Raw genomic sequence first — 24,953 nt, forward strand, 5'->3', positions numbered from 1 at the left:
ATGCCAATGATCAGTTGTAACATGCCCACCAGATGGACAGTCTTATTTTTTTAAACATTTATTTTCAAGATTTTATTTACTTTTAGAGAGAGTGGAAGGGAGTGAGAAAGAGAGGAAGAGAAACATCCATGAACTGCCTCTTGCATGCCCCTGTGCAGACCTGGCCCAGGACCCAGGCATGTGCCCTGACAGGAATTGAAGCAGGACAACACTCAACCCATTGAGCCACACCACTCAGGACAGGACAGTCTCATTTTTGAAGCCTAATTTTTAGATACCCATTATCTTTTCACTTTTTATTTTTTAATCCTCACTCGAGGATATGTTTTTAATTAATTTTAGAGAAAGAGGAAAGAGAGCGAGAGGGAGCGAAGAAGAGGGGGAGGGGCAGTGAGAGGAACATCAATTGGTTGCCTCTCACACACGCCATGACCTGGGACTGAAGGATCCAACCTGCAACTTTTTTTGGTGTGTGGGATGATGCGCCAACCAACTGAGCCACCCGGCCAGGGCTCATGTATTATTTTAACAAATGCGTACAGATCATCTTAAGAGCAAGGCATTTTCCATGTCAACTAAGATAAACTATAAGCATGACCCTATAACAGGCTAGTAATTATCTTTAAAGTAATAACATCACATATTTTTTCAAACTCCCCAAAATGAAGGAAACTAACATTTCTGGATTGAATTGATACGAAACATTTCATTATATAAAATAGGATTTTTGGTTTGGGGTATTTTTTTCTTTTTTGAAATGTGAATTATTTTTCTTTAAAAAAAAATTTTTTTTTTTGGATTTTATTGATTATAGAATCCTTTCAATTTGTTTTTCTCCAAGTTGTCAGTGTTCTGGGTATCTAATTATAGGATGGGTAAGAATTTAGCTAGAACTTCCCTCAAATGTCTGGCTGTCTTTTGAAAAGTCATTTAGGTATCGTAGGAAGAGATATCATTAGCTCTTCTTTAATCAGTCAGGAACTAGTACAAATTCTGATAGGAGGGCAGATCTATATAAATGTAGCAAACTGAAAGTATAGGATTATTCCCATATTTCTTCAAGTAATGGTTTTTGGATGGGGACTGCAAGTGGAGATGGAGGGTATTTGAATTACATGGGCCTCACCCCTATGCCTTTGTAACTTCATCTTAGCTACTGTTTCTATGAAAGTGCTCATAATTTCTTGGCTTTAAAGGTGGGAGGGAAGAATCATTTTAGAAGCATGGCCTTATACAGCATATGGCATGATCTTATAAATAAGCTTCAGGCTCAAGATTCCATAGGTCACAGAGAAGTTGATCTTGCTCATTAGGTGCAGGTGGTTATGATACTGGGAACTCTTTTGAGTATTCATTTTCTAATCTTTAACCCCTCTGATACTGTGCTAGGTGAGTGACTTAAAAGGGGAAAAAGGACACATAATATTTATTTTTGCTTTAGTTACCCTTTCTCCAGTCCTGCCCTTCTGTTTAGTTCTTTTCTCTGGTCTCTTTGCAATTTATCATTGCTCTTAGGATGAAGTCCAAACCACTTACTTTACTGATAAGACACTTCATGACCTGATCTTTGCTAATCTTGATAATCTCATTTTTCCCTTTCCCCTTACGCTGTGGCACTGGACTACTCCAGAAGCAGTTCCCCAAGTGTGCTTGCTGTGTTTTAGGTCACTGTAGACTTATTCACACTATTATCCCTGCCCAGGACACGTATGCCCAGACTTTTTAATCTCAGTTCGTACACATCCTTTAAATCTTAACTTAGGTGTCATCATTTACAGAAGCCTTCCCTGACCCTCCGTGACCAAATTAGATGCCCTTCTTACATGCTTTTGTAGCACCAAACTATGTACTGTATAATAAGACTACACTCTTGTCTTCTTGTAGCACTGAATGATAGTACTGCACGGTAGCTAATTTCGTATTTACCTACCTAAGCTCCTCAGGACAATCTATATCAAGTTCATTACTCGTCCCGCCTGTGACGAGTGCACGGGGCTCTGCCCCCTGTAGCATAAGAGGTGTGACAGCCCTGCCCAGGAAGCAAAGGTAAACACAAAATGGTCAGGATGGCACAGATCATGATAGAGATCCCAGTGACGCAGCTGACCAGACAGCAAATATCAAATCTAATGAAGCAGCAGATAGGAAATCTTTCTGAGGTTCTGTTTAGAGCTTCGCTTATAAAAATGCTTACAGACCTAACAGCCGATCTTAAACAAGACAGGGAAGGAATGAAGGCTAGTCCTGCTGAAATGAACAAAAACACATACGAAACTAGTGGTGAGGGCAAGAAAACCAGGGATCAAATCAACAAGTCAGAACATAGGGAAGGAGCAAACAGTCAACCAATGCAGAAAGAGGAAACGAGAAGTGAGGAAAATGAGAGGCTCAGAAACTTATCAGGCAGCTATAAGCAGGCCAACATTGAATCATAGGGCTGCCAGAAGGTGAAGAAGAATAATTAGAAATTGAAAAATTATGTGAAAAAATAATGAAGCAGAACTTCCCGAACTTGGGGAAGGAAATAAACTTACAGGTCCAGGAAGCACAGGGAGTTCCAAAACAACTGGACCCAGGGAGAACCACACCAAGACACAGTATAATCAAAATGTCGAAAATTAAGGATCAAGAGAGAATCTTAAAAGCAGCAAGAGAGAAGAAGAGAGTTATGTACAAAGGGGTCCCAATTAGACTATCAGCTGATTTCTCAAAGGAGACTCTGCAGGCAAGAAGGGACTGGCAAGAAATATTCAAAGTAATGAAAAGTAAAAACCTACTACCACGATTACTCTATCCAGCGAAGCTGTCATTCAGAACAGAAGGGCAGAGAAGGTGCTTCCAGGACAAAGTAAAACTGAAGGAGTTTGTCAGATCCAAACCACTGTTATACGAAATGATAAAAGGACTTGTTTAGGAGAAGGAGGATCAAAACTATGAACATTAAAATTAAAACTCTATCACAAGAACCAACAACAGAAGCTAGGGAATTGAAACAAAGTCAGAGTAAGTAGGCAACGAGAGTGGGAAAAGAATTATAGGTATGGGGAACATTTTTGAGTGAGGTCAGTGGGGAGGGGGAAGTGGGGAAAGGGAGGGAGATGGTACAGGAATTAAGAAGCATAGTAGGAGGGAGTGGAGTAAATAGGAAGATGTTGAGAAGAACTGTATGCACAACCAATGGACATGGACTAAGAGTGGGGGAAACTTGAGGGAGGGGATCACTGGGTGGAGGGGAACAAAGGTAAAAGAAATTGGGACAACTGTAATAGCATAAACAATAAAGCATATTAAAAAAAACATTAGTGTTTATAAAAGTGTGGAAAAGGTTAATAAGGGACTGAGGACCATTTATAAGTGTGTGGGAAGGGTTTATAAAGCCTTAAAATATATATAAATACTAATACAAATGTAAAGTTTCTACTTCATGGATTTTCACCTATCACGGGGGGTCGGGGGGGTCTAGAACGTAATACCCATGATAAGTGAAGGAATACTATATACTAATAGTCTCCCTTTGTTTTACTGTTGACTCAGACACTGACCCCCCTGATTCAAGATTCAATAACAGTTGTCCTTAGCTGTTAATTATTTCCTACTAGTTTGAGAGTCGCCAGTTTCTTTGTTCCTTACAATGTGGATATATATTTTGACTTGTTTTTGAGTTCAGTAATTCTGTCTTCTATTTGTCTGGTCTCATGTTAAAACTGCTCAATGACTTTTTATTTCTTATTTTGCTGATCTAGATTGTGTATTTGATTCTTTTTTTGAGAGATTTCAGTTCTATTTAATTTTTTCATCCTATCCATTTGCCTTTTTTTCCCTTGGTTGTCTTTAAAATTTAAATTATTGCTATTTTAAATTGTTTGCCAGCTCCAGTATCTGAATTGTCTGTGATGTTCCTATTTTCTGTTTTTAACCTTTTTTGCATGTCTAGTAATTTTTAATTGTATGATAGATATTGCATCTGAAACAACTGTGGCCAGCCACTATCTACTTTTAGCCTTCTCATTATAAAACAAAATTTATAATGCTTTTCAGATCTCTGTTATATAGGAAATGTTCAGGATAATGCTGGAAATAATTTAAAACATACTGTAAGTGAAGTAATGATCTTTTTATTAAAAGACAGGTTTATTTTATTTTTTCTTCTTTTTCTTTCTTTTTATCCTCACCTGAGAGCATGCTTAGAGTGAAGGGAAGGGAGGGAGATAGACATGCATGTGAGAATGACATCTACTGGTTGCCTCTTGCAAGCATCCTGACCAGGGATCCAACCGGCAATCCCTCGGTCTACGTGGAGGTTCCAGCCAACTGAGCCACACTAGCCAGGGTTAGGTTTATTATTTCGAAGAATACAAAATACTAAAAAAATGTAAGTTAGTTACCTGGTTTTAACAGACTTCTCTGTAGTGATATCTTTTTGCAATGCTCCATACCCCAGGTGTGGTCATTTTGCAAGCATACTATATATCTGTACCAGCGACACTTAGCTCGCAGGCCGACGCTCAATCCACTGAGCCAAACCAGCCAGGGTAAGTACTTGATCTTCCAGTCAGGGCACATCAGAGAAGGAAAACTCTGACTCCAAAAAACCTCCGCTGCCTTGCGGCATACCTCTTCAGGGGAAAGGCTAAGGGAGTAAACCCCGACAGAAAATCCGGAGCCGGAGTCCCTAAGGCGGTTTGACGTTGTAGTCAACACCGGCAACTCCTGCGGCGCACCTGAAGCCAAGCTGTATTGACTCCGTCTTTCCCTTGGACCCTTCAGCTGCGAAGAGAGGGGGGGTCTGCTGCATGGGCAACAGCAGACCCTCCATATCACCCTGCCCAGGCTCTGTAGCTTCAGCTTCACTGGAGAGGACACTCCAGCGTCATCACAAGATGTCGATTTAACACGGGAGGAGACAGATACCGTGTCACTCCCGAGTTGGACTGCACAGCCATTCTCGGCGGTGCAGATAGACTCTTAAGAAGCTACACCATCGTCTCTCGAGAGGGACGGCTGCCGACGACTCTGTTTATAGTGCCTGGAACAATGTTTGATGCATTTTAGGTGCTCAGATATTTATTGTGTTGAGTTCAATTGAACCTCAAGTAATATGTTGGTTCTAGTACCTGTGAATGTTTTTCAGTAAGAACATTTTGAATAGGATTTCTTAATAACATGTGACATTTTGGTTTTGTGTTACTTAATTTTGGATTGAAACCAATACTTTCCTCATTTATTCTTGTAGGTCCACAGGAAATATTTTATGGGAAATCAAGTTCTAAAAGTCTTTGCAGCAAAAGATGATGAGGTGAGTTGTAGTGCCACAGAATTGAATTGCCATTTTTAAGTGAGTGGTTTGGGGCCTTTAACTTTGAAAATGAACAAATGATATTTAAGTTTGTCATAGCATGAGCACAAGGCCTGAGGACATAGTCCGGCAATTGGACATCAGGTGAGTGTTGAAAATAAAAACATTTGACATAAGGAAGGGGGGCATTAGGGAGGTAGAAGAGGGTATGGGGGAATAAATGGTAGTGGAAGGAGACCTGACTTGGGGCGGTGAACACACAATACAATATACAGATGATGTATTATACAGTTGTACACCTGAAACCTACATAATTTTATTGCTCAATGTCACCCCAATAATTTCAGTTAAAAAAGAAAAGAAAAACACTTGAACACATGCATTTAGTATGGGATCTCATAGTCAAATGTTCAGGAAAGTTGGCGTTAGGTAGACCTTTTCATAGACATTGAACATGTAGTGCTGGCTCTAGCATCCTGAGGATGAGCTTCACTGACTCACTGGACCACTTCCGTCATTGAGAAATTTGGCTTTTCCAGCCCCTCCCTCTCTTCCTTTCTTCCCGCCTTCCCAAGAGAGTCTGTTTTCAGGCTGGTTTTGCCTGGCTAACAACTCATGACTCTTGCATCTTATGCTCATACCTCCCTTCTCTGTAAATATTCTCTTTGTAGCCTCCACGTCAGAACTTACTTCCTTGGAGACGTTGACCTAAACTGGAAGATTATAATCTAGTGTCTTTTTAAGACTACTGAAGCAGGTCTCCAAATCCTGGAAGTATTTGCATTTAAAATTAGTACACTGGATATAAAAGGATTGTTTGAGGTGAGGGGGAGGGTGGTGGTATAAGAGATCTAGTCCTCTTAACCCTCTTTTTCTCCTCGCTTCCGAAGGGTAGCTGACTGCACAGCTCGTAAACGGATGTGCCATTATTCTGTCAGAACAGTTAAAATAGGAGAAGCAAACACTCGGCTTTCACTCAGTACTGCACAGATTCATTAGAGCACACTAGGCATTTGTGAATCCTCAGATTCGAGAGTCCTAGTTCATGGATTTCTCTTGAATCAAATCCTGTTGGTAATCATGCAGTTCTGGTATATCTTGTCAACACATCTTAACTGCATTTTTAACTTCTGTTGAAGTTGTAACTCCTACTTGTTTTCCCTTTACACAAAGAAAATTCTGATCACTTCACATGATTGCATATCATGAAGCTGTGATATCTTGACTTGCTAGCTAAGGGCAGCTTCATGGTGGCATAGTTAAAATCCAGCCTCACACAGTCTCTATAGATCACAGGGTCACTGAGTTTACTCAAGAAAAAAATTTTATCTACTGATGGGAAAGGGCTGCTTCTTGGTGTTGGTTTTGATGTCATAGTTATACAGTTGTATTAACTAATCGGAGCTTATGAGAGAAGCAGAGGAGTAAGGAAATTATGTCCTATGAGTTCTTCCAGGAAAAGATTGCATGGAGAAGACTTGTGTGGGTCGGTAGGGGAGTAAGAGGGATGATAGACACAATAGCCCTCTTCATACATTTAGAGAATTATTATATGAAGTAGAAAGTAAATTCTGCTTCCAACCAGAGGGTAAGTTGGAACTAACACTTGATAGTCTTGTTCAAGATGAAGATTTATTTTGTCACTAAGGATTGCTGTCTACAAATAAGTTGGCTCTTTATGAGGTGGTCAGATTCCCATTCCTGCAAGTCTCACAGCAGAGGTTTTACTACCACCAGTCAGATGTTGGGGAGGAAATTCCTTCCTTGTGTGGGTTGTGAAACTAGATGAATACTGCTGTTTTTCAACTCAAATGCTCTATGATTCTGTAAAAAATTCCTTTTTAAAAATGTTTTCTCTGGTCATTAGCATATAATTATTTTTTATATAGAGAATCTACTACACTTTTATGTGCTGATTTGCACTCTGTGTGGAAGAGAAGAGGAGGAGATAAAGGGAAAGAAATGGAGCTTTAGTTGAGTTTCCCACAGGTGTAGTATTGTTATAATGTAGCAGCCATTCAAGACCTTGTTGTTCCTTCTTTAAATATCCCAGTTGGTCCTATGAAACACATCCAGATAAAAACTTGCAAACAAATTGGAAATATTCTCTTCCTCAGACTCCCATTGTGCTTATCTAGTCTGTTATGGGGGCCTGTTAGGAGACATGTTAGGATATGCACATTCTGTATTTGGTATATATCTCCTGTCTGCTAGTAAGAATATAGTAGCTGAGTGAGAGCAGAGACTTATCCTTATTTTCTTCCAGTCCCTAAGACAGTGCTAGCACAGAGTAGGCACTAAGTAAATATTCCTTGAATAGAACTGAAAAGGGAATGAATCTATCATGAAATCTGTAGAGGATTTTGGAGACAGGGTATTGAGGTCATAGGTTTTTAGTGGAGGAAATGGGAATATGCACAGATAACATCGATAAGAGTTAGCTACGACACTGAAAAGTACAGGTGAAGTGTTTGGGGAGTTATGGAGAGGGAGAGAGCTGGCCAAAGCAAATCTGAAGTGAAGAGGGTAGCAGTTTACTGAGCCTTGAAAATGCATTCAAAGCAAGAGAGCCATTTGGAGATTTGGAGATGGCATTCTAACTGGTAAGAAATTGCATGAATAAAAAGCCAGAGGAGGGAAAGTACAAGACTTTCCCAGGAAAAACGATCAGCTCACTGTGGCTGGAATAGAGGGACCATTGGAGGTTTTCATGGAAGGGAGTGACATATATGATCAGCTCTGTGAACAGGGGAGGCAGTGATGGAAGAGAACGGATAGATTTGAGAGATGGCACAGAAGTAGAACTGATAGAGTTGGTGAACACCTGAAGGCGAGGGATGAGTAAGGGGGCATTATCAAAGACATTGGGGCTCCATGCTTGGTTGACTGGGAGGTGGTGTTAATGGAAGTAAGGAGTGGAGGAAGAGAATGGGGGAAAGATAGTTTTGGTTATGAACAGTTTGAGATGCCTGAGGATAACCAAATGAGATACCTACCAGCTAATAGGCAATATGTCTGGATCTTAGGAAAGTTTTAAAGCTGAATATACATACTTTTGATTCATCAGCCCATGAGACTGAATAAAATAATCCCCAACTAGTTTTAGAGTAAGAGGAGGAGGAAAAAATCTAGAGCGGAATTTCAAGATTAGTTGAAAGAAGAGAGGAACCAGGGGAAGGGTGGCTCACAAAGTATAATAATCAGGGGAGAGTGTTGTTTCTGAAGCCAAAGAAGGAGAAGGTGCAGAGAAAGGGACGGTCAGGTGCTGCTAAGAGGTCAACTAGAATGGGAGCGAGGGGTTTAGCAATTAGGAGGCCGTGGGTGACTTCAGAGGATAATTTCAGTGAGACGGTCTGGGCAGTAGTTGGATTAGATTGAAGAATAATTATGTTCTAAGCAGGGACAACAGCAAGACAATTATTCCATGGAATTTAGGGGTGAAAGGAAAGAAAGATACAGATAGTAAATTTATGGGGGGGGGGAGATTTGATTTAGGAAGGCTGAGACTTGAGTTTATTTAGAGGGTGCCCATATGAATTCAGAGGATAAGGAAGACTGAAGCAATAAGAGAAATGATTTAAATAATGAAATTCCAGAAAAGGAACAGTAAATGTGATCAGATGCCAATTGGTACAGTGTGGCCTTGAAGTGGGTCGAGGGGCACTTTTGAAAAAATCTGAAACAGGAAGGAAGTGGAGCACGGTCTCAGCAGTGTGTGGTTCTGGAGCAGACATTCTCCTGTGTTGGATGCATGTTAATGCAAGTGTCTTTCTTACCAGGCAGCAGCAGTGGCCCTTTCCTCCCTGGTTCATGCTTTGGCTGAATTAGACATGGTGGCCATAGTTCGCTATGCTTATAGCGGAAGAGCTAATCCTCAAGTTGGCGTGGCTTTTCCTTTTATCAAGGACACCTATGAGGTAAACCCGCAGGTCTTTTATTTATGTGGTTTTTTTTCCCCTTCATTCTAAACACTGCTTCTCAACTGTTAATGTACGTGGGAATCACTTGGGGGAGCTTGTTGAATTGAAGATTCTGATTCTGTAAGTCTGTGGTGGGGGCTGGGATTCTGCATTTCTTACAAACTCCCAGGAACATAAATTAATATAAGTATCTAAAGGACCCTTTAATCAAATCAGCAGATGTTAATCATGACCTCCTGTTTGCCCAATCCAGTGACTTTCTCTTGGTCCTCATCCTCTTTGACATCTCAGAGCCTAATAGAAACAGAGACTACCTCTTTTTTCTTTCCACAATAACCTTTATTTACTAGGGATAAAGGTTGAGGAAGTGCTTTTCTTGTGATCCTTGTGAAATTCATTTTATTTAGGGCTCTCCTATATAAAATACAGGTCCTATATTCCTTACCACTTCCTATTTCTCAAAGAACTTAACTGTGGCAGAACTCGAAAAGAGACTGCAAATATCTTGACTTGCACATCAGCCTTCCAATTACGTTGATTCTTCTCATCTGTTGTATAGGTCATGCATTTTGCAGGTATTCTTTGATAGTCATTCTTTGAAGTATGTCTTTTTTATGTTTCATATTCCCTACACTGTTTGCAGTTGTGTACAGTCAATAACGGAAATTAAAACACTTCACTGGCCATGTACCGGCACAGCGCCATCTGATTTCCAGAATACTGTTCTTGTGCCCCTTTCACAGCGTTTGGGGCCGCTTTTAGATGTCTCTACTAATTTGGTTGTTTTTGCTTTTACCTCCTTTCTTTCTCTTTAGTGTTTGATGTATGTGCAGCTGCCTTTCATGGAAGACTTGCGGCAATACGTGTTTTCATCCTTGAAAAATAATAAGAAATACACTCCCAGTGGTGAGTTTATTTCCATTTTGTTGGCTAATTGGCTGTCAACACAAACTGTTCTTGGGAAGTCACCTGTCTAGTCATTGGTTGGGGCCACAGTTTCACAGTGTGAATTAATTGGATCCCAGTCGCATCATACATAATAGTGGTGAAGGTGGTTCATCATACCTTTTTCTAGTAATAGAGTGGTGCTCAGCTCTCTGCGCATGCTCTAGGTTCCCCCTTCTGACTTAGTGCTGTATCTAGGGAGCAGCTTGCTAGGAATACATGTACGTTTTCTAGTTGAGAGTAGGTTTGCCCTCTGCTGAAGTGAGTTGGCATGTAGCATCAAACCTGGGACTTAAGTGTCCTATATAAAATATATTGTAACTTTGATTTGAAAAGTGATAGTGCTAGAGATTACCTTTACTCTTTGCCCTTTCTTTGTAGTTTATAGTAACAGTTCAAGTTCCGTTGTTCTTTATTTCTAGGAGTTACTTCTAGCTTAATGAGGAAAGGCCTTTATTTAGTATCTGCTGCAAATGTCAGGGCGCTACCCAGAATGATTCTTTTAATGCAGATCCTGTCTTCCAGAGAGCTCACAGTTTAAGACCGTTGTAATAAAATGTAATAGTGGGCTAAATGTAGAGAATATACCAAAAAGAACACAAAATGATGTGTAGATGTTTTAGTTTGCAAGTTTATATCTGTCATTGTTGGATGAGGGAATTGCAAAATGAGTCTCAAAGCTGGGTTCTCTCTGTATGTTCCTTTGCTTAGATCATTTAGGAGAAGTGTGCAAGAGAAAAGCCAAGAAATGAATGGGCTTCTAGGGCTCGTATCTTTACCGTCTTCTAGAAATGGGTCCCTATGCATCATGGTGGAACCAGGCATGCACTTGAGTGTACAGAAGCTGCCAGTGTATTAGAGTATTTATCTCTTCCTTTACAAACTTTAAACAAGTAGAACACTTAAAAAAGAGAACTTTGTTGAGATATTAAGGACATACACCATTCACTCAAGACCTAAAACATTAAATATCTATCATCTCTTGATTTATTTTCTGTGAGTTGACATATTTTTGTTTGCTTTTTGTCCACTGGAAAAATATATTATTAAAACTGATTGGCATGTTTCCCAAGTTGACATTTATGTAGGGGTGTGCATTGCTAGAGTGATCTGGCCTGATGCTAGCTTGTCATAGCAAATGAAGATCACAAAATGTTCACACACAGGTAGCTCCTACTACAGTTGCCAGGTGGACCCTGCTGCAGTCACCAGCTTCAGATGGTGACGGTTGTGCCAGTACCTGAAGCTTCCCCTAGAAAGTCCAAAAATGGGGTAGAAAGGTTTCGTGATAAATATCTGCATGCTTTTTCATTTTGTAGTACCTGCTCAAAAGGAGAATTTGAAAAGGTGACAAATAGAAGCATAATGGACATTTTAGGAACTGCTTACTCTTTTCTTCCTTTTGCCTAGTGATCGAATGATCCAGAAATAGTGCCTCAGCTTTTAGCAGTTGAACTGCTGTGCGAATCAGCAGAATGATAGCTACACATGGGAGTTTAAGTAGAAGCATTTTTGGAAGCACTGCCTTTCATCTACATTGCTTTGGGCTGTGTCGTTTTCATTGAGGAGCACTTGCTTTCTGTTCGGTGTTAGGAGAGACAGAAAGCAAAGGAAGTCCTGTTTTTGCTCTTAAGGATCTTTAGGGGTTGAGTGGGACGGTGGGAGACGTGTACCCAGGTGCGCGTGTACACAGAGTGTGCTTCGTGCCGTGAGGCTTGTGAGAGGAAGGAGCGCGTTCTGCCTAGGGGAGGTTGTGAAGGAGTCTGCTCGCCTGGTCCAGTGGTGTCTTTCTGTTGTTATACTCTGATACATCGTCGTCGTCGGCAGCCGTCCGTCTCGAGAGACGATGGTGTAGCTTCTTAAGAGTCTATCTGCACCGCCGAGAATGGCTGTGCAGTCCGACTCGGGAGTGACACGGTATCTGTCTCCTCCCGTGTTGAATCGACATCTTGCGATGACGCTGGAGTGTCCTCTCCAGTGAAGCTGAAGCTACAGAGCCTGGGCAGGGTGATATGGAGGGTCTGCTGTTGCCCATGCAGCAGACCCCCCCTCTCTTCGCAGCTGAAGGGTCCAAGGGAAAGACGGAGTCAATACAGCTTGGCTTCAGGTGCGCCGCAGGAGTTGCCGGTGTTGACTACAACGTCGAACCGCCTTAGGGACTCCGGCTCCGGATTTTCTGTCGGGGTTTACTCCCTTAGCCTTTCCCCTGAAGAGGTATGCCGCAAGGCAGCGGAGGTTTTTTGGAGTCAGAGTTTTCCTTCTCTGATGTACCCTGACTGGAAGATCGAACCAGCGACACTTAGCTCGCAGGCCGACGCTCAATCCACTGAGCTAAAGATACAGGTTGTAGTAAATCCTCACAGGATGAATGCTTCATTACCAAAGGGTTTTTTATATTTTTCTCCTTCAGTTACTAAGTTTCTTTTCAATATTTTCATTGAATCCCGAACGTTTTGGGTTGTCATATGCAAGCTGGGCTTTGTGGGCTGTGGTGCATTGCTCTGGAACAAACTCTCGCTCTTGTTATGATATTCCATGGTCAGAAGTTCACTGAATGGTAGCGCTGGAAAAGACCTAAGAGACCAGCTGGTCTGAATAACTCCCTTTTACAGGTAAGGAAACCAAGATTCACTAAATGGCTTGCATAACTAGAGGCTATTTTTGGCAGAGCCGGGGCTGTATAATCTGCCAGTATTGCTAGGAAGAGCTGTGAATGGAAAGCGTTCGTTTTGGTGGAAAATAGTGGAGCTAGTCATTTTTCCTTTCTGCTTGTTTGTCCTGATTTAGAGGCACAGTTGCGTGCTGTTGATGCTTTGATTGACTCCATGAGCTTGGTAAAGAAAGGTGAAGAGGAAGACACCATTGAAGACTTATTTCCAACCACCAAAATCCCAAATCCTCAATTTCAGAGATTATTTCAGGTGAGAAAGGAAAGGTGAACCCATTGTATTTTTTTCTTTTTTTAAATTTATTTTTTTATTGTTGTTTTATTACAGTTGTCCCAATTTTTCCCCCATTGCTCTCCTCTGCCCTGTCCCCCTGCCCCCACTGTGTGTTTTTTAAATGAAGGAGAACCAAGTGAAAAATTCGGGTTATTGGCCAGTCATAAACAAATGTTTTTATCCTCTGAGGGCCTCAGTTGCTCTGTCTGTTTAACAGAAGAGTGCCACTTTCTTCTTTATACTAAGGGAGAAAAATACTCTTGAGATTTTAGGAAGAAAGAAGTCAAGTTAGGATGCTTTCTAATATTTTCTTTTTTCCTGGAGAAAGGTTATTGTTTTTTCAGGAGGGCTTAATAAAAAGCATATTCTTTTTTAATGCTTTTTCCAGGCTTTTCTCCTCTATTTTATGTGAACGAGACTTTTCTTTGTTTTTTAATATCCAAATAGTAGAGTTGTTATGAACTGCATAATAATCACTTATAAGGAAAGAATTATTCCAGTGCCGTGTTTGTCAAAAATTTCATAATTAAAGGTAGCATAGAGGTCAGATAAAGAGGTTGTAGTGTGAAATTATTAAAGAGTAACTAAAATAGAGGGAAATATAAAATATGAATTTGAGCCTCATGCTGAAGGAATTGGAAGGTGGAGCTTGGACTGGGGGGAACTGGGGCAGCTGACAGAGCGCTGACTTGTGCTGAAAAAGGGGAGGAGTAGGCAAGGGTCGGGGGCGAGCAGTGCTCCAGCCTCCCTGGGCCATGGCAGGACACAGGCTTCTCTGAATCCCCCAAAGCTGAGAAAAATCGCAAGCAGCTTTTTCAGGCAAACTTCCCTACGGAGGAGGGGAGGGCCTATTTCTGAGGGGCATGTATGATGGAGAAACCATTGCCTGCCTCTCTTCATTCACTTCTGAAAGCACCCTTAAGTAACGCAGGCCCAAAGTGGGGCCTGCTGAGATTTTGAGGCATCTTCTATATAGGAGAAAGTGCCTGTTCTTTTTTTTTTTTTTTTATTGATAAGTATAATTCCTATAAGTAGTTGGGGGGGGGTGTAACTTTTGTTCTAAAATTAAAAATATGAAGCTTAACATGTAAAGGCCTGACTCAGTGAATGCTTTAGTATTCTAAGGGTAATCAAGTATAAATTACTTGTATAAAATTGCTTAGTATTTTTGACAATGGACTTCAAGATAGCTTTAGCCATTTGTAGGGAGGAGAGAGCAGACTAATTGATGTGGAAAGCTTGCAAAAATAGGTCACTGTGGTGAAAAATAAAAATTTTTAATACTTGGGAGATTTACCTCGGGTGGTTTCTGTTTATCTTCAGTAAATGATGGATTAATGGATAGATATAAGTCATGAACACAGGCATTGCTATCTTTCAGAGCTATGAAGAATGGGCAACTTTGACTTTTACAGTTTATCAACTTTGTTTTCTTTTGTGGGGAAGAGTTTTTAATATGGGTTATCTGTATAAAGAAGTATTATTACTAGGGCATTTATAAATTGAGTTAGCTTTTTATAAAAACAAATATTTATTGAGTACTAACAACATGCCATGTGCTAAAGGCACTATAAGTGGGCTCACTGCTTGAAAGGGCCCCTCCAGAGAAATGAGAGGGGAGATATAAAGCCAAAAGGTACAACAGCGCTGGGTACAAACTTGCTGTGGGAATAAGACGTCAGGAAGGCTTCACTGAGGTCAAAGGGGAGGCATGATGTGACAAGGACAAACCAGGAAAGCAAAGTAGCACATGAGGAAGAGTGATGTCGTTGGGGATCTGCAAATAGTTCCATTCGGTTGGAGAATCGGCTCTATGAGAAAATGACGGACGAAGTGGCAGGGAAGATAAATAGCATTTGGGCTTTATTGTGTAGGCAACGGGCAATCACAGAAGGATTTTGTCAGTAGGTGGGTGACATGATTTTTAGGAAATAGGTCTGGTGGTGGCCTGGGAGATGGAGTGGAGACCAGTTTGGGAACCTGCAGCAGTCCATATGAAGGCCTGAATTAAATCAGTGACCGATTGGAGAGGAGGAAAGCTAGAAGGTAGAGGAAATAGGATTTAAGGAATTAGAATGTGGTTGATAAGAAGTAAACAGGAATTGAAGATAACAGGATCCTAGTCTGGATGAGTGGAAGGATAATATAAGCCATTAATTGTGATAAGACAGTGATTTTCAACAGATATGCTGTAAGAATGTTTAAAACATGCCACACCTGACTATTTAGTCGGGGGCACTGACCTCTTTTCCCTTAGATTGTCGAATAAAAAAGTGACAGCAGCCTACACTACAATAGCTGTCGAAGTGAGTGAATCAAAAGTATACCTGTCTTATTTGTCATATAAAAAATATATTTTGTGTGTGCTGCAGAATTTTAGTAATTAGTTTACGTGTGCCATGAGGTAAGAAAGGTTGAAAATTGCTGTGATAAGGCATATAGAACGAACAAACAGAAAAGGGAGTTCGTTTGATTTTGCAGATGTTAAATTTGTGATATCTGTTGGCTCTCCCTATATGGACACTCAGTGGGAAGTTGGAAATTGGGGTGCAGAGCCTAGGAGAGCATTCAGGACTCAATAGCCTTGAGAGTCCTCTCCGTTTCAGTAGAAAAGAAGTGAGATCACCGGAGAGAGTGTGCGACATGAGAAGAAAAGGAAGAACAAAGTCCTTAACAACGTCAGTATGTTGATGCTGTTAAAAAAAAGTTTCCAGTCTCCCAACCCCCCCCACACACACACAAAGGTGAGAGAAGTCGAAAGCACTAGGAGAAATGGGTGCCTTTAGGAGGCACAGGAAGAGAAGAGTGTCCAGAAGGGAGAAATCTTGTCAAACGCTGTGCACGTTGGTGAGCCCTGGGAGCATGGCAAAGGGCCTGAGGGGTTTGTGTGTAAGTCTTTGACGACTTTGAAGGCCCAGAATCAGCAGCGTAATGGGGTGGGAGCCAGGTTTCAGTGCTGGAAGAGAAAGCTCTGCTGATGAAAGAGAAGAGAGAGGACCTAGTACGCTATAGAGGATGTGGGACTCCCGAAGACTTTCTTTTTCTTTTTAAATGAAATATTTATAACCAGGGTAAGTGAACTGAGAGGAGGGGTCAGAAGGAGAGAGATTAAAAATCAGTTTGTTGGCAAGAGGTTAATTTAATTCTAGTTTTGGAAAGAAATGCTGAAAATACATTTTTTGTCAAGTGTACAGTTAAAACTGCCTACAGTAGTCCCTCTCTATAGCGCGGTTCACTTATCGCGGCCTCACTATCGCGGATTTTTTAAAATATTATATTTAATTTTTTATCGTGGATTTTTTGCTATATCGTGGGATTTTGCGGTACTGTATGCGTATGTTGTTAAAGTTACGTAAGTTTAAGAGTGTAGAATAAATGTAAGGTTCCTACTTTGCAGGGGGGGCTAGAACGTAATACCCGCGATAAGTGAGGGACTACTGTAATTGATATGGTGTTGCTAATATCAACATATTAGTAACTTCCGAGCTAACCATGTAGTCTCCAGATTTTTTCTCTAGTCCTTTTCAAATTGTAAAGCTCACATCAAGGAATCACAGTTGCTTAAGAGAAAAATAAGTAGCTTGAGGACTGATCTAAGCTTTCTCAGCTACTAAAAAGTGTCACTTTCTCATAACCTCATTGAAAAAAAATGAATTGGGATTCTTTTGATTGAATGAATTTTATAAGTATCCCACTTACAATGTGACATTTAAGAAAATGAGAGGTTGATGCTTTAGAACATCCCTTGTATGTCCTTTATTACTGATTTATGGATGGTGACACTATTTGAAAGAATTGCCTACAATTCATACTGAAAACCTGGGATGCTTTCCATTAGGAAGCCTGGGTAGCATATTTGCCCATTGTTTCTTCTAATTCTTTTCCAAAAAATATCAATTGACTATAACGAATAGAATCTCCCAGAGCCTGAAAGGTAGTCTCCTATGCTGGGTGTCTGATTACTGCCTACATCTTTTAGGGCTTTCTACGCTGTTTTGGGTACTTTAATGGCATGAGGGAGAGCACTGTGAATTAAGAATTATGCACGGGAAGGTTGAGGGTAGATTCACAGGGTTTGGGATCATTTTGGTTTCCCCTTTTGCTTTACACTAAATAGGCCTAAGGTTATTGATGCTGTAGGAAATGGGGAAGGAAGACTTGTGGTTGGTATATTGAAACAAGGGAGCAGCACCTGAAATTTCTAGAGGAAATTGGTACTTAATTTCTACTTCAGCGTTTTCTGACTGTAGGACATCAGACTCTTGGATGGTATTTTCTATTTAAGCTGATGTATCTTTTATCTCTTAAAATGGAGGCTTCTAGCTTACATTTCTGCAGGGTAGGAAAATAGTTCATGGGGTGTATAAATCATATGCCTTATGCCAGGAAATGGTATTTTGAAATTGCAGGAGCTATTCACCTGGTTTTTCTTCAGAATTACAGATATACAAGTTGTTTAAAGGTGGAAACAGTAGGAGCCTTGTTCGCCAACCTGATCTTGGAATCGATACTCTAGCAATAAAAGAAGAATGTCGAAGAATCGCTAGTTTATTTTTTTTTTTCTTGTGATGGTACCCCATCCTTTTGCTTACCTTTCCGTACTCCCTATAGAGTATTTACTTTTTTGGGCAGATACCAGTACTGCCAAGGCCTAGCTTAGTAAACTGAAGGTAGAACAGGTGATTGAATGGCCGCGGCCTGCTGTCCAGATTTCTGCTCGTGTGAGCAACGGGGAGCCTTCCCTGGCTTTGATCTCGGCCCCATTCTTATTAGTCCTTCAATCATTATCTGTTAGGTGTTCGTTATGTGCCAGGTAGTGTCTCTGGTACTTGGAATTCAGCAATAAACAAGACAAACAAGGGCTCTGCCTCCAAGGGGGAAGGTTAGGTAATAAGTAAAAAAGTGATGATAATTTTAGTTAATGGTACATTCTGTCAGAAATATAAAACAAGGTGAATGACAGAGAATGCCTGAGTGGTAGCGACGTGTCAGGGAAAGGCTCTCTGAGGAGGTGATACTTGAGTGAAGAACGGAATGATTAAATAAAGGGCCCAGTGTCGAGATCTAGGGAAGGACAGAAGAGGCAGAGAGAGCTTCAAGCACAAAACCCAAAGTCTGGAACGGGTCGGGCGTAAGTGGGAAACAGGAACAGTGCAGTCCAGCGGGGCTGCTTGGAGGAGGAGGGTGGCCGGTGCTGCGGAGGTGCACAGGGGCGACATTATAGACGACTTAGGACGGTAGGGAGCTAGCTTTGAGAGGACTTCAGTTAGCTGCAGTAGGACAGTGGGGTGGACGCAGACGGGCCGGTGAGAAAGTGACTGCGCGCGCCCACACGGGTGGTGGTGGGGCCCGGACAGCAGGGGGAGCCGCGGAGACGGACAGACGTGAAGAGACTGGTACGGAGCTGTCCAGACGCGGCACTCTGGGCAGGTTTGGGACAGACCAGTATTCTCATCTCTGCCACAGGTTTCTTCCTGGGACGCACTGAGCACGAGCAGCTCCCCTTTAGCCCCCTGTCCCACCAACCACGCTCTGTTTTCTAAGATGAAGCAAAGGAGGAAGCGCAGTATGTGAAGGGGGAGGTACGGGTGGTGGAAGGGTTATCATAAGCAACGATGACCCTGCATTGTCAGAGGTCTTTGGAATTAATGTGTTTTACGGGACCTCATATCTCCAAGCAGTTAGAAGTATCAGCCCCTTTTTATCTGATGAGGCTTTTTTCCAGGAGGGCTTAGGCAGACAGCGTTGCTAGGCCTGGATCTGTTTTTGCGGCTGGTTTTAGACGTGATCCGTGTCCTGCTAACCAATGTGGGTCTGAGCCCACTCCGTTCTCTTCTATCTGTGGTAGGAATGACAGAACCCTCCCAAATGAAAAGTGGAGGATCCCTGGTCAGAAAGTGCAGGGAAGCCGGATAGGATGTCTACATCTGCATTTTAAAGTCCTTAACACTTTCTCCACAGTGCCTGCTGCACAGAGCTTTACATCCCCAGGAGCACCTGCCCCCAATTCAGCAGCATGTGCTGAATATGCTGGATCCCCCTGCCGAGGTCACAGCTAAATGTCAGGTTCCTCTCTCCGAAATAAAGACCCTGTTCCCTCTGACTGAAGCCCTCAAGAGGAAGGATCAACTGACTGCTCAGGACATTTTCCAAGACAAGTGAGTACTCAATGTGGTTGCATTTGATAATGGACTACGTAAGATTGGTGCTAGTCATAGACTGGGGCTCTGGGACTGAGGGTGGCATGGGGTTTGTGGAATCACAATGGTGGGAGGAGGAAGCCTTTTGTTATTTGACCCTTGCCCTGAAAATACTGGTTTTCTCATATCTGTCCATTGTAGGTCTGTTTTATTCTTGCTATTCATCTGGAATTTAGAGCTACCTTCTGGGCTGTTGACGTTTTGATCAGCATCAGATTCTTGGTAAATGACATGTAGAGGAAAGCTAAACAGTTTTTGAATATCTAAGACTAAATTTTCCCGTTTTTTAAAGTAGGTTGCTGGGGATAAGAGGAGAGGGCAAAGGTCATACAGTTTTTTAATTGGGAGGTTAGGTGTCAGGAGAATGTCAGTGAGATTTCTGGAGGCAAAGTGGGAAGGAGAAGGAAACCCTGGCCCTACGTCAGTGATGTATTGGTTATACCATCAGTGAGGTATTTGAACTGTAAGTATAGCAAATTGCTTTTCATATAGTTCTCAAATCAAACTTTCAGTAGCTATTAAGTTCTTTTCCCCCTCATCAAATTCTTTTCAATTTCTATCAATTTCCATTCAAAATGAAACAAAAACCATAAGAAATTGTGTTTGATTTTCCAGAATCATTTGCGTGAATAACATTAATTTTTACCAGATTTAGGTTTGGTTATTGTTGACTTCTCCCCCTCAAATCAAAATGATCTATTCATTTCTTTAGGTTGTATTCTGAGATCCAAGTTTAGACTGCTTTATGTTTCTTGAATTTCCTTCCCACAGCTGTATCTTTAGTGACAAAGTAAAGCTTATTATTTGTAAATACCCCATTGGAGGAGAATTGAGTAATTTCCAGAAACCTTAACAGGGTTCTGTAAATTGTTAATTTAATGAATTATCTTCCAAGTTGAATAGAAAGCTTTATGCTTTCTGTGGCTTTTCAGAGGTTAATACCCCCAGCTTTGTTAGAATTCAAAAAGAAAAAAATCATGGGATTGATGGATTCTCACGTGCATTCCTAACACATTCTGGAGCTTTTGTTTCTCTTTAGTCCGTCATGTCTTCTTCTACATAGGAAGGCTGTCACTAAAAACCTCCTTTCCCTCTGCTATTCTCAACGAACCTGTATCCCTCTGGATTAGTATTTTAGAACAGTTAATAAAATGTTGAGTCCTTTTCTTCCCATGACGGCCTTGCAGTCATCTGACTATTTTCTGTCTGGGTATTAAAGCTCCAGTTCATGATCTGATTACCTTCTGCTGTTGAGGGAAAGAAAGGGGTCATTTCCCCCTTCTCCCGTTGATTAAAATGTAAATTAGCTGGTTAAAATGACACCGAAGGCTGCTGTTCTGTGATTTGATCTCTGCTATGATTACACCATCAGCTCTAATCCTGCCACTCGCTCTTCCTGGAAGCTTTAGTGTGCTGACTTCTTGTTCTTTGCTCCCATCCTGGTCTGGCAGAGCCCAGTTGTCTGCCTGGGGCCTGTGAATTATCTCACTCGCACACAACTGCTCACACTCCCGCTCTCTGCCCTTCCTTTAGAAACCTGAGCCTTTAAGAACTGCAGAAATGATGCATTTAATAAATATTGATTGAGTACTTTCTGTATTTAAGAAGAAGGAATCAGTCCCTTTACAATGTTCTTAAAACCCATAATTTTTATGATAAGGCACTGATCAGCTTTAAAGGTGGCCTCTCTAAAGAGGGGGAAAAATTGCTAACAGTTATATTTTTGTGTATATTTAGCGTTTCTATATCCAGGGTGTTTCCAGTGTAGGGCTGAGGGACAAAGACTGGGGAGTGAGCAAATGTCTGTTCGGTAAGTGCCAGAGGCCAAGACAAAAAGACCTGAGCTGGGAATCACTAGTTTTCATTCCAGCTTTGAAATTTATCTGATTTTGGTTAAGTCATTTTACCTTTATGAGAGTTTCTCTATCTAAAACCCCCATACTAACCATGCTTTAAACATATCTGGCTACTTAGAGAATCAGCTTCTTTCCTCACAGTTTCCGTGTCTGTAATTTAGATCTCTGTGTCCTCAGCCCTCACTACCCAGCATGCACCTCGTGCCCCAGCCCAGTGCAGCCACCTGCCACCCTCTCCCAGGGGTGTGCTGCTGACCTCAGTGTTATGGTAACTGCCTGCTTATATCTATTTATCTTTTTTATTTCGCTGAAGTTCTTAAAGGTGTTAATCGCACCTTAATTTTTGTATATTTAGAGTCTAGAGCCTAGCTTAGTGGCTGACACATAGTATTAGGTAAATGTTTGGCTAAATAAGTGAATTACAAAGTTTATACATATTTATGAAGGAAAAGGAGAAAGAACAACAAATTACCTGTGGTCCTGACGTCCACATGCCACAGCTCTTAACATTTGTATGTCTCTTGTGATCTTGCATGGATAATTTCCAGGGCTCAACTCCTTCACAGATAATTCAGGAATGAGAGTCATAGCTCTTTCCCACTTCAAACAGACAGTATGAGTTTAATAGATGTAGAATTCCTAATAATCCTGTTAAATGGCTTAATCTTGAGACTATTAATCATATTAAATTTTCACTACTTTCTGCTTATTCCTGGGCCTATCTTTACCTGTCCAGTTCTAGAAAATTGGTATATACATTATCTTATCCTTCTTTCCCTAGAATCTTGGAATGTTTAAGAAATTCTCTATGGCATTCAACCTTGTATTTTCACAGGACTTAGCATAGTGCTTTGCAGGTTTAATGGTTCTTAATACCACAATATAAGTTGATTTGTAATTTTGGAAGAGAATGGGTATATAGTTGATAGACTCATGGTATTTTTTATCCTAGTGCCTTCCTGAGGAGCAAACTGAAGATCAGAGAGAATAGTAGCTTCCTAGACTCTAAACTCTAGATAAATTAAAATTAATAACAAAATGAATATTTTAAAGAAGGCGTAAGATTCCAGGGCTAGGGAGTGGCAAAACTGAGACTAGAATCCAGCTCTTTTGCCTCCAAATCTTCATCAGTACCATGTTATCTGTTTCATGTGAACAACTGGCAAAGTTTAACCAAAAGGGCTGCAGGTTTTTGTTTGTTTGTTTGTTTGTTTTTAATGGACTCAGATTCTGATAGAATTTCATGCTTCCTCGGGTTTATGCATTTTCCCTCCATTTTTGCCATCAAGGCTTTGTATGCTTATTTTTTATTCTATTTGAAGGAAAGAGCTCAGGATGACTTATTCTTTTAATGTTTCCTGGTCCCCATCCTTCTGTTGTCTACTTTTCTTTGCTTTTCAAGGGTAAAAAGGCAAGTGATGAATGGGAAAGATGTCAGATAATAGAACTTTTAATTCATGTTTTTGTAAGGCTCCGTGATTACTTTAGTCCTTCATCTGGCTGTAAGAGGAGATTCATTACTGAAATATCATTGAATGAGCCAGTTTATGCTTTATTATTCTTTGCTTTATTTTTAGGATAACCTCTTCTTCATGCTTCATTGTCTGAAGGTTGAGCTTTTGAACAAAAACAAATCACATTTAGAAATACTAGATCTTAGTAATTTTCCTTTTCATTCAGCCATTTCTTGACAGCTGCTTTTGCCCCAGATTGATTATTTGTCTGGGAGAAAAGTCTTCATCTCTCTGTTCAGTAGCTTAAGGGAGATTATGGACAGAGTCTTTGGATTTGATTTTCTTCTCCTTTTGCAATTAACTTGACCTTCTTGTGACTTCAAGACGGACTGTTAAAGCCAGAATGTTAACCTGAAGCAAGATGTTTGATACGCTTGCTTTGAAGGCATCTTTCCCTTATCACACGGATGCTACTGGACTTTGTTAGCATATTGCCCCAAATAGAATTAGGTTTATAAGGGAACAAATAAAAAGGTTTTCTTTAAGTGATTTTTTATACTTTGACTTCTCTAAGAGCAAGCTCTTGCCTGTTTAATCAAGGATTGCCTAGTAAGTTTGAAGCTGTAAGTGGAAGCTTCAGATGTCTCACATACATGATGGAGAAGATGGGTCATTAGACACAACAGTCTTCTATGTACATGGAAAGCCAACAGCTATCAATTCTGAAACTGAAAGCAGCAGTAGTATCTGAAGGGTAACGGGTTTCTAATTGAAATGTTCAGTTTCCATGACCTGTGCTTGCAGTGTCATCCTTTGAGAGGCCTTTGTGATGGGACAGGTACTTGTGATCTCTGTGCGGCTGGAAAACAGCCGGGGTTGCTCCAGGTCAGCAGGAGCCCTGAGACCGGATAGGGGAAGCAGGTCCTGTGAAGGGGGTCTAAGGGCGGCTGTTTATTTTTGACACTTGAAAACTAAAGCTATATTTGTCACATCAGCAGTTCTGGGTTTTGTATTGTTTGTTCTGTTTTAAGGGGGTGGGGGGAAAGCCATTTATTTCTTTTCCAGCCATGAAGAGGGAACCAACTCTAAAAAATTCAAGACTGAGGAAGGGGAAGCCCACTTTAGTCTCTCCAGACTGGCCGAAGGCAGCGTCACCAAGGTAAGCAGCACCTGTCCAGCATGCCGTACCCGGTGCAGGAAGGTGGCAGCTGGGGGAGACTGCAGCAGTGTTTGTTAGTCCTCTCAAGCCTTAAACCCTGCAGGCACATCCCGTACTTCTCCCTTTAAGTAATTACTCTCAGTCAATTGCCTGTGGAATTATCTTTATGATATACAGAATGCAGAGCACCCTCTGATACACAGAACATGGAACATTTCAGTGGTAGTGCTTTTCGTAGAGATTTTGTTGTTGTTGGCTTCATTTTGCAGCTTTCTGTTTAGTCAAAGTGATAGGATACGTGAGTCTTATTCTCCAGGTATGTAAAATCTTAGTGTAGCTCTTCTTTCTCATGTACCACTTCCGGACAGGGTTCACAAGTTTAGGGTTTCCCCAAACCAAATCTCCTTTGACACTCGAGATCTTCTTTATTTAATGGGAAGGCTTTTGGAACTTGAACATGTTGCCTTGTTTTAAGTGGCATCATTTTGAATCAATGGATCTTAAAATTTGTCCCTTACTAGCCAAATACACTAGGAAGAAGTTAGCCCTAGGGCATGCCTTTTCCCACCTCAAAAAGAAATGCTCTCAGAAAAACTGAATGTCTGAAAAATCATTTGGGTTTTATTTCAGTGTTTTATAGTGAAAGGAAAAAGAAATTATGACTTTATTTGTTCTGTGAGCTCTTCGGACTGCTATACCAGAGCAGACTGGGAACCTGAGTACATTTTATGCCCAGGTTTACCAGCCATAATAGAACCCCATGGTCTTCTCCCCTGTGAGCTAAATGATACTTAGGCCCTAGTTAGGTAGGGACTGGAAGGTTAAAGACATAAGTATGATCAGAGAGCGCCATAGAGTGTGGCAGAGATTTTCATCTTTGAAACTAGCACTGCAGTAAACCTGAAAACATGATCTGCTTTTACTGTTGGGGGACATCTTCATTTGGGCATGTTTACATATTCCACCAAAACTTCAATGCCAAAGGGTCAGTAGTAGTCCACCCAAAAAGGGCAGTTCAGTGAGAATCAAGCACCAGGCTGTTATTTCTCATGTCATCTAGTAGGACAGATATATTTGGCACTGACCCCACACTGCAGCATCCTCCCCTTCCTAATTGGTTGCATGTCAGGAAGCTCAAGCAATCTGTCACATAAAGCCTTCAAGCAGGGCTGGCTGGTGGC

General features: G+C 41.1%; 1 protein-coding gene across 1 annotated transcript in view; it reads left to right on the forward strand.

The window, feature by feature from the left end:
* Window positions 1–24,953, forward strand: part of XRCC5 (X-ray repair cross complementing 5) — a 98,813-nt gene that overhangs the window by 31,158 nt on the left and 42,702 nt on the right. The window contains exons 10-15 of the mRNA XM_090283489.1: window positions 5,234–5,296; window positions 9,076–9,213; window positions 10,032–10,122; window positions 12,949–13,082; window positions 19,065–19,261; window positions 23,679–23,772. Of these exons, the coding sequence (XP_090139615.1) occupies window positions 5,234–5,296; window positions 9,076–9,213; window positions 10,032–10,122; window positions 12,949–13,082; window positions 19,065–19,261; window positions 23,679–23,772 (717 nt within the window). The remainder of the gene's footprint in view (window positions 1–5,233; window positions 5,297–9,075; window positions 9,214–10,031; window positions 10,123–12,948; window positions 13,083–19,064; window positions 19,262–23,678; window positions 23,773–24,953) is intronic.

Source organism: Furipterus horrens, unplaced genomic scaffold (assembly GCF_987537825.1).
Source record: "Furipterus horrens unplaced genomic scaffold, mFurHor1.1.pri manual_scaffold_1, whole genome shotgun sequence".
Lineage (NCBI taxonomy): Eukaryota > Metazoa > Chordata > Mammalia > Chiroptera > Furipteridae > Furipterus > Furipterus horrens.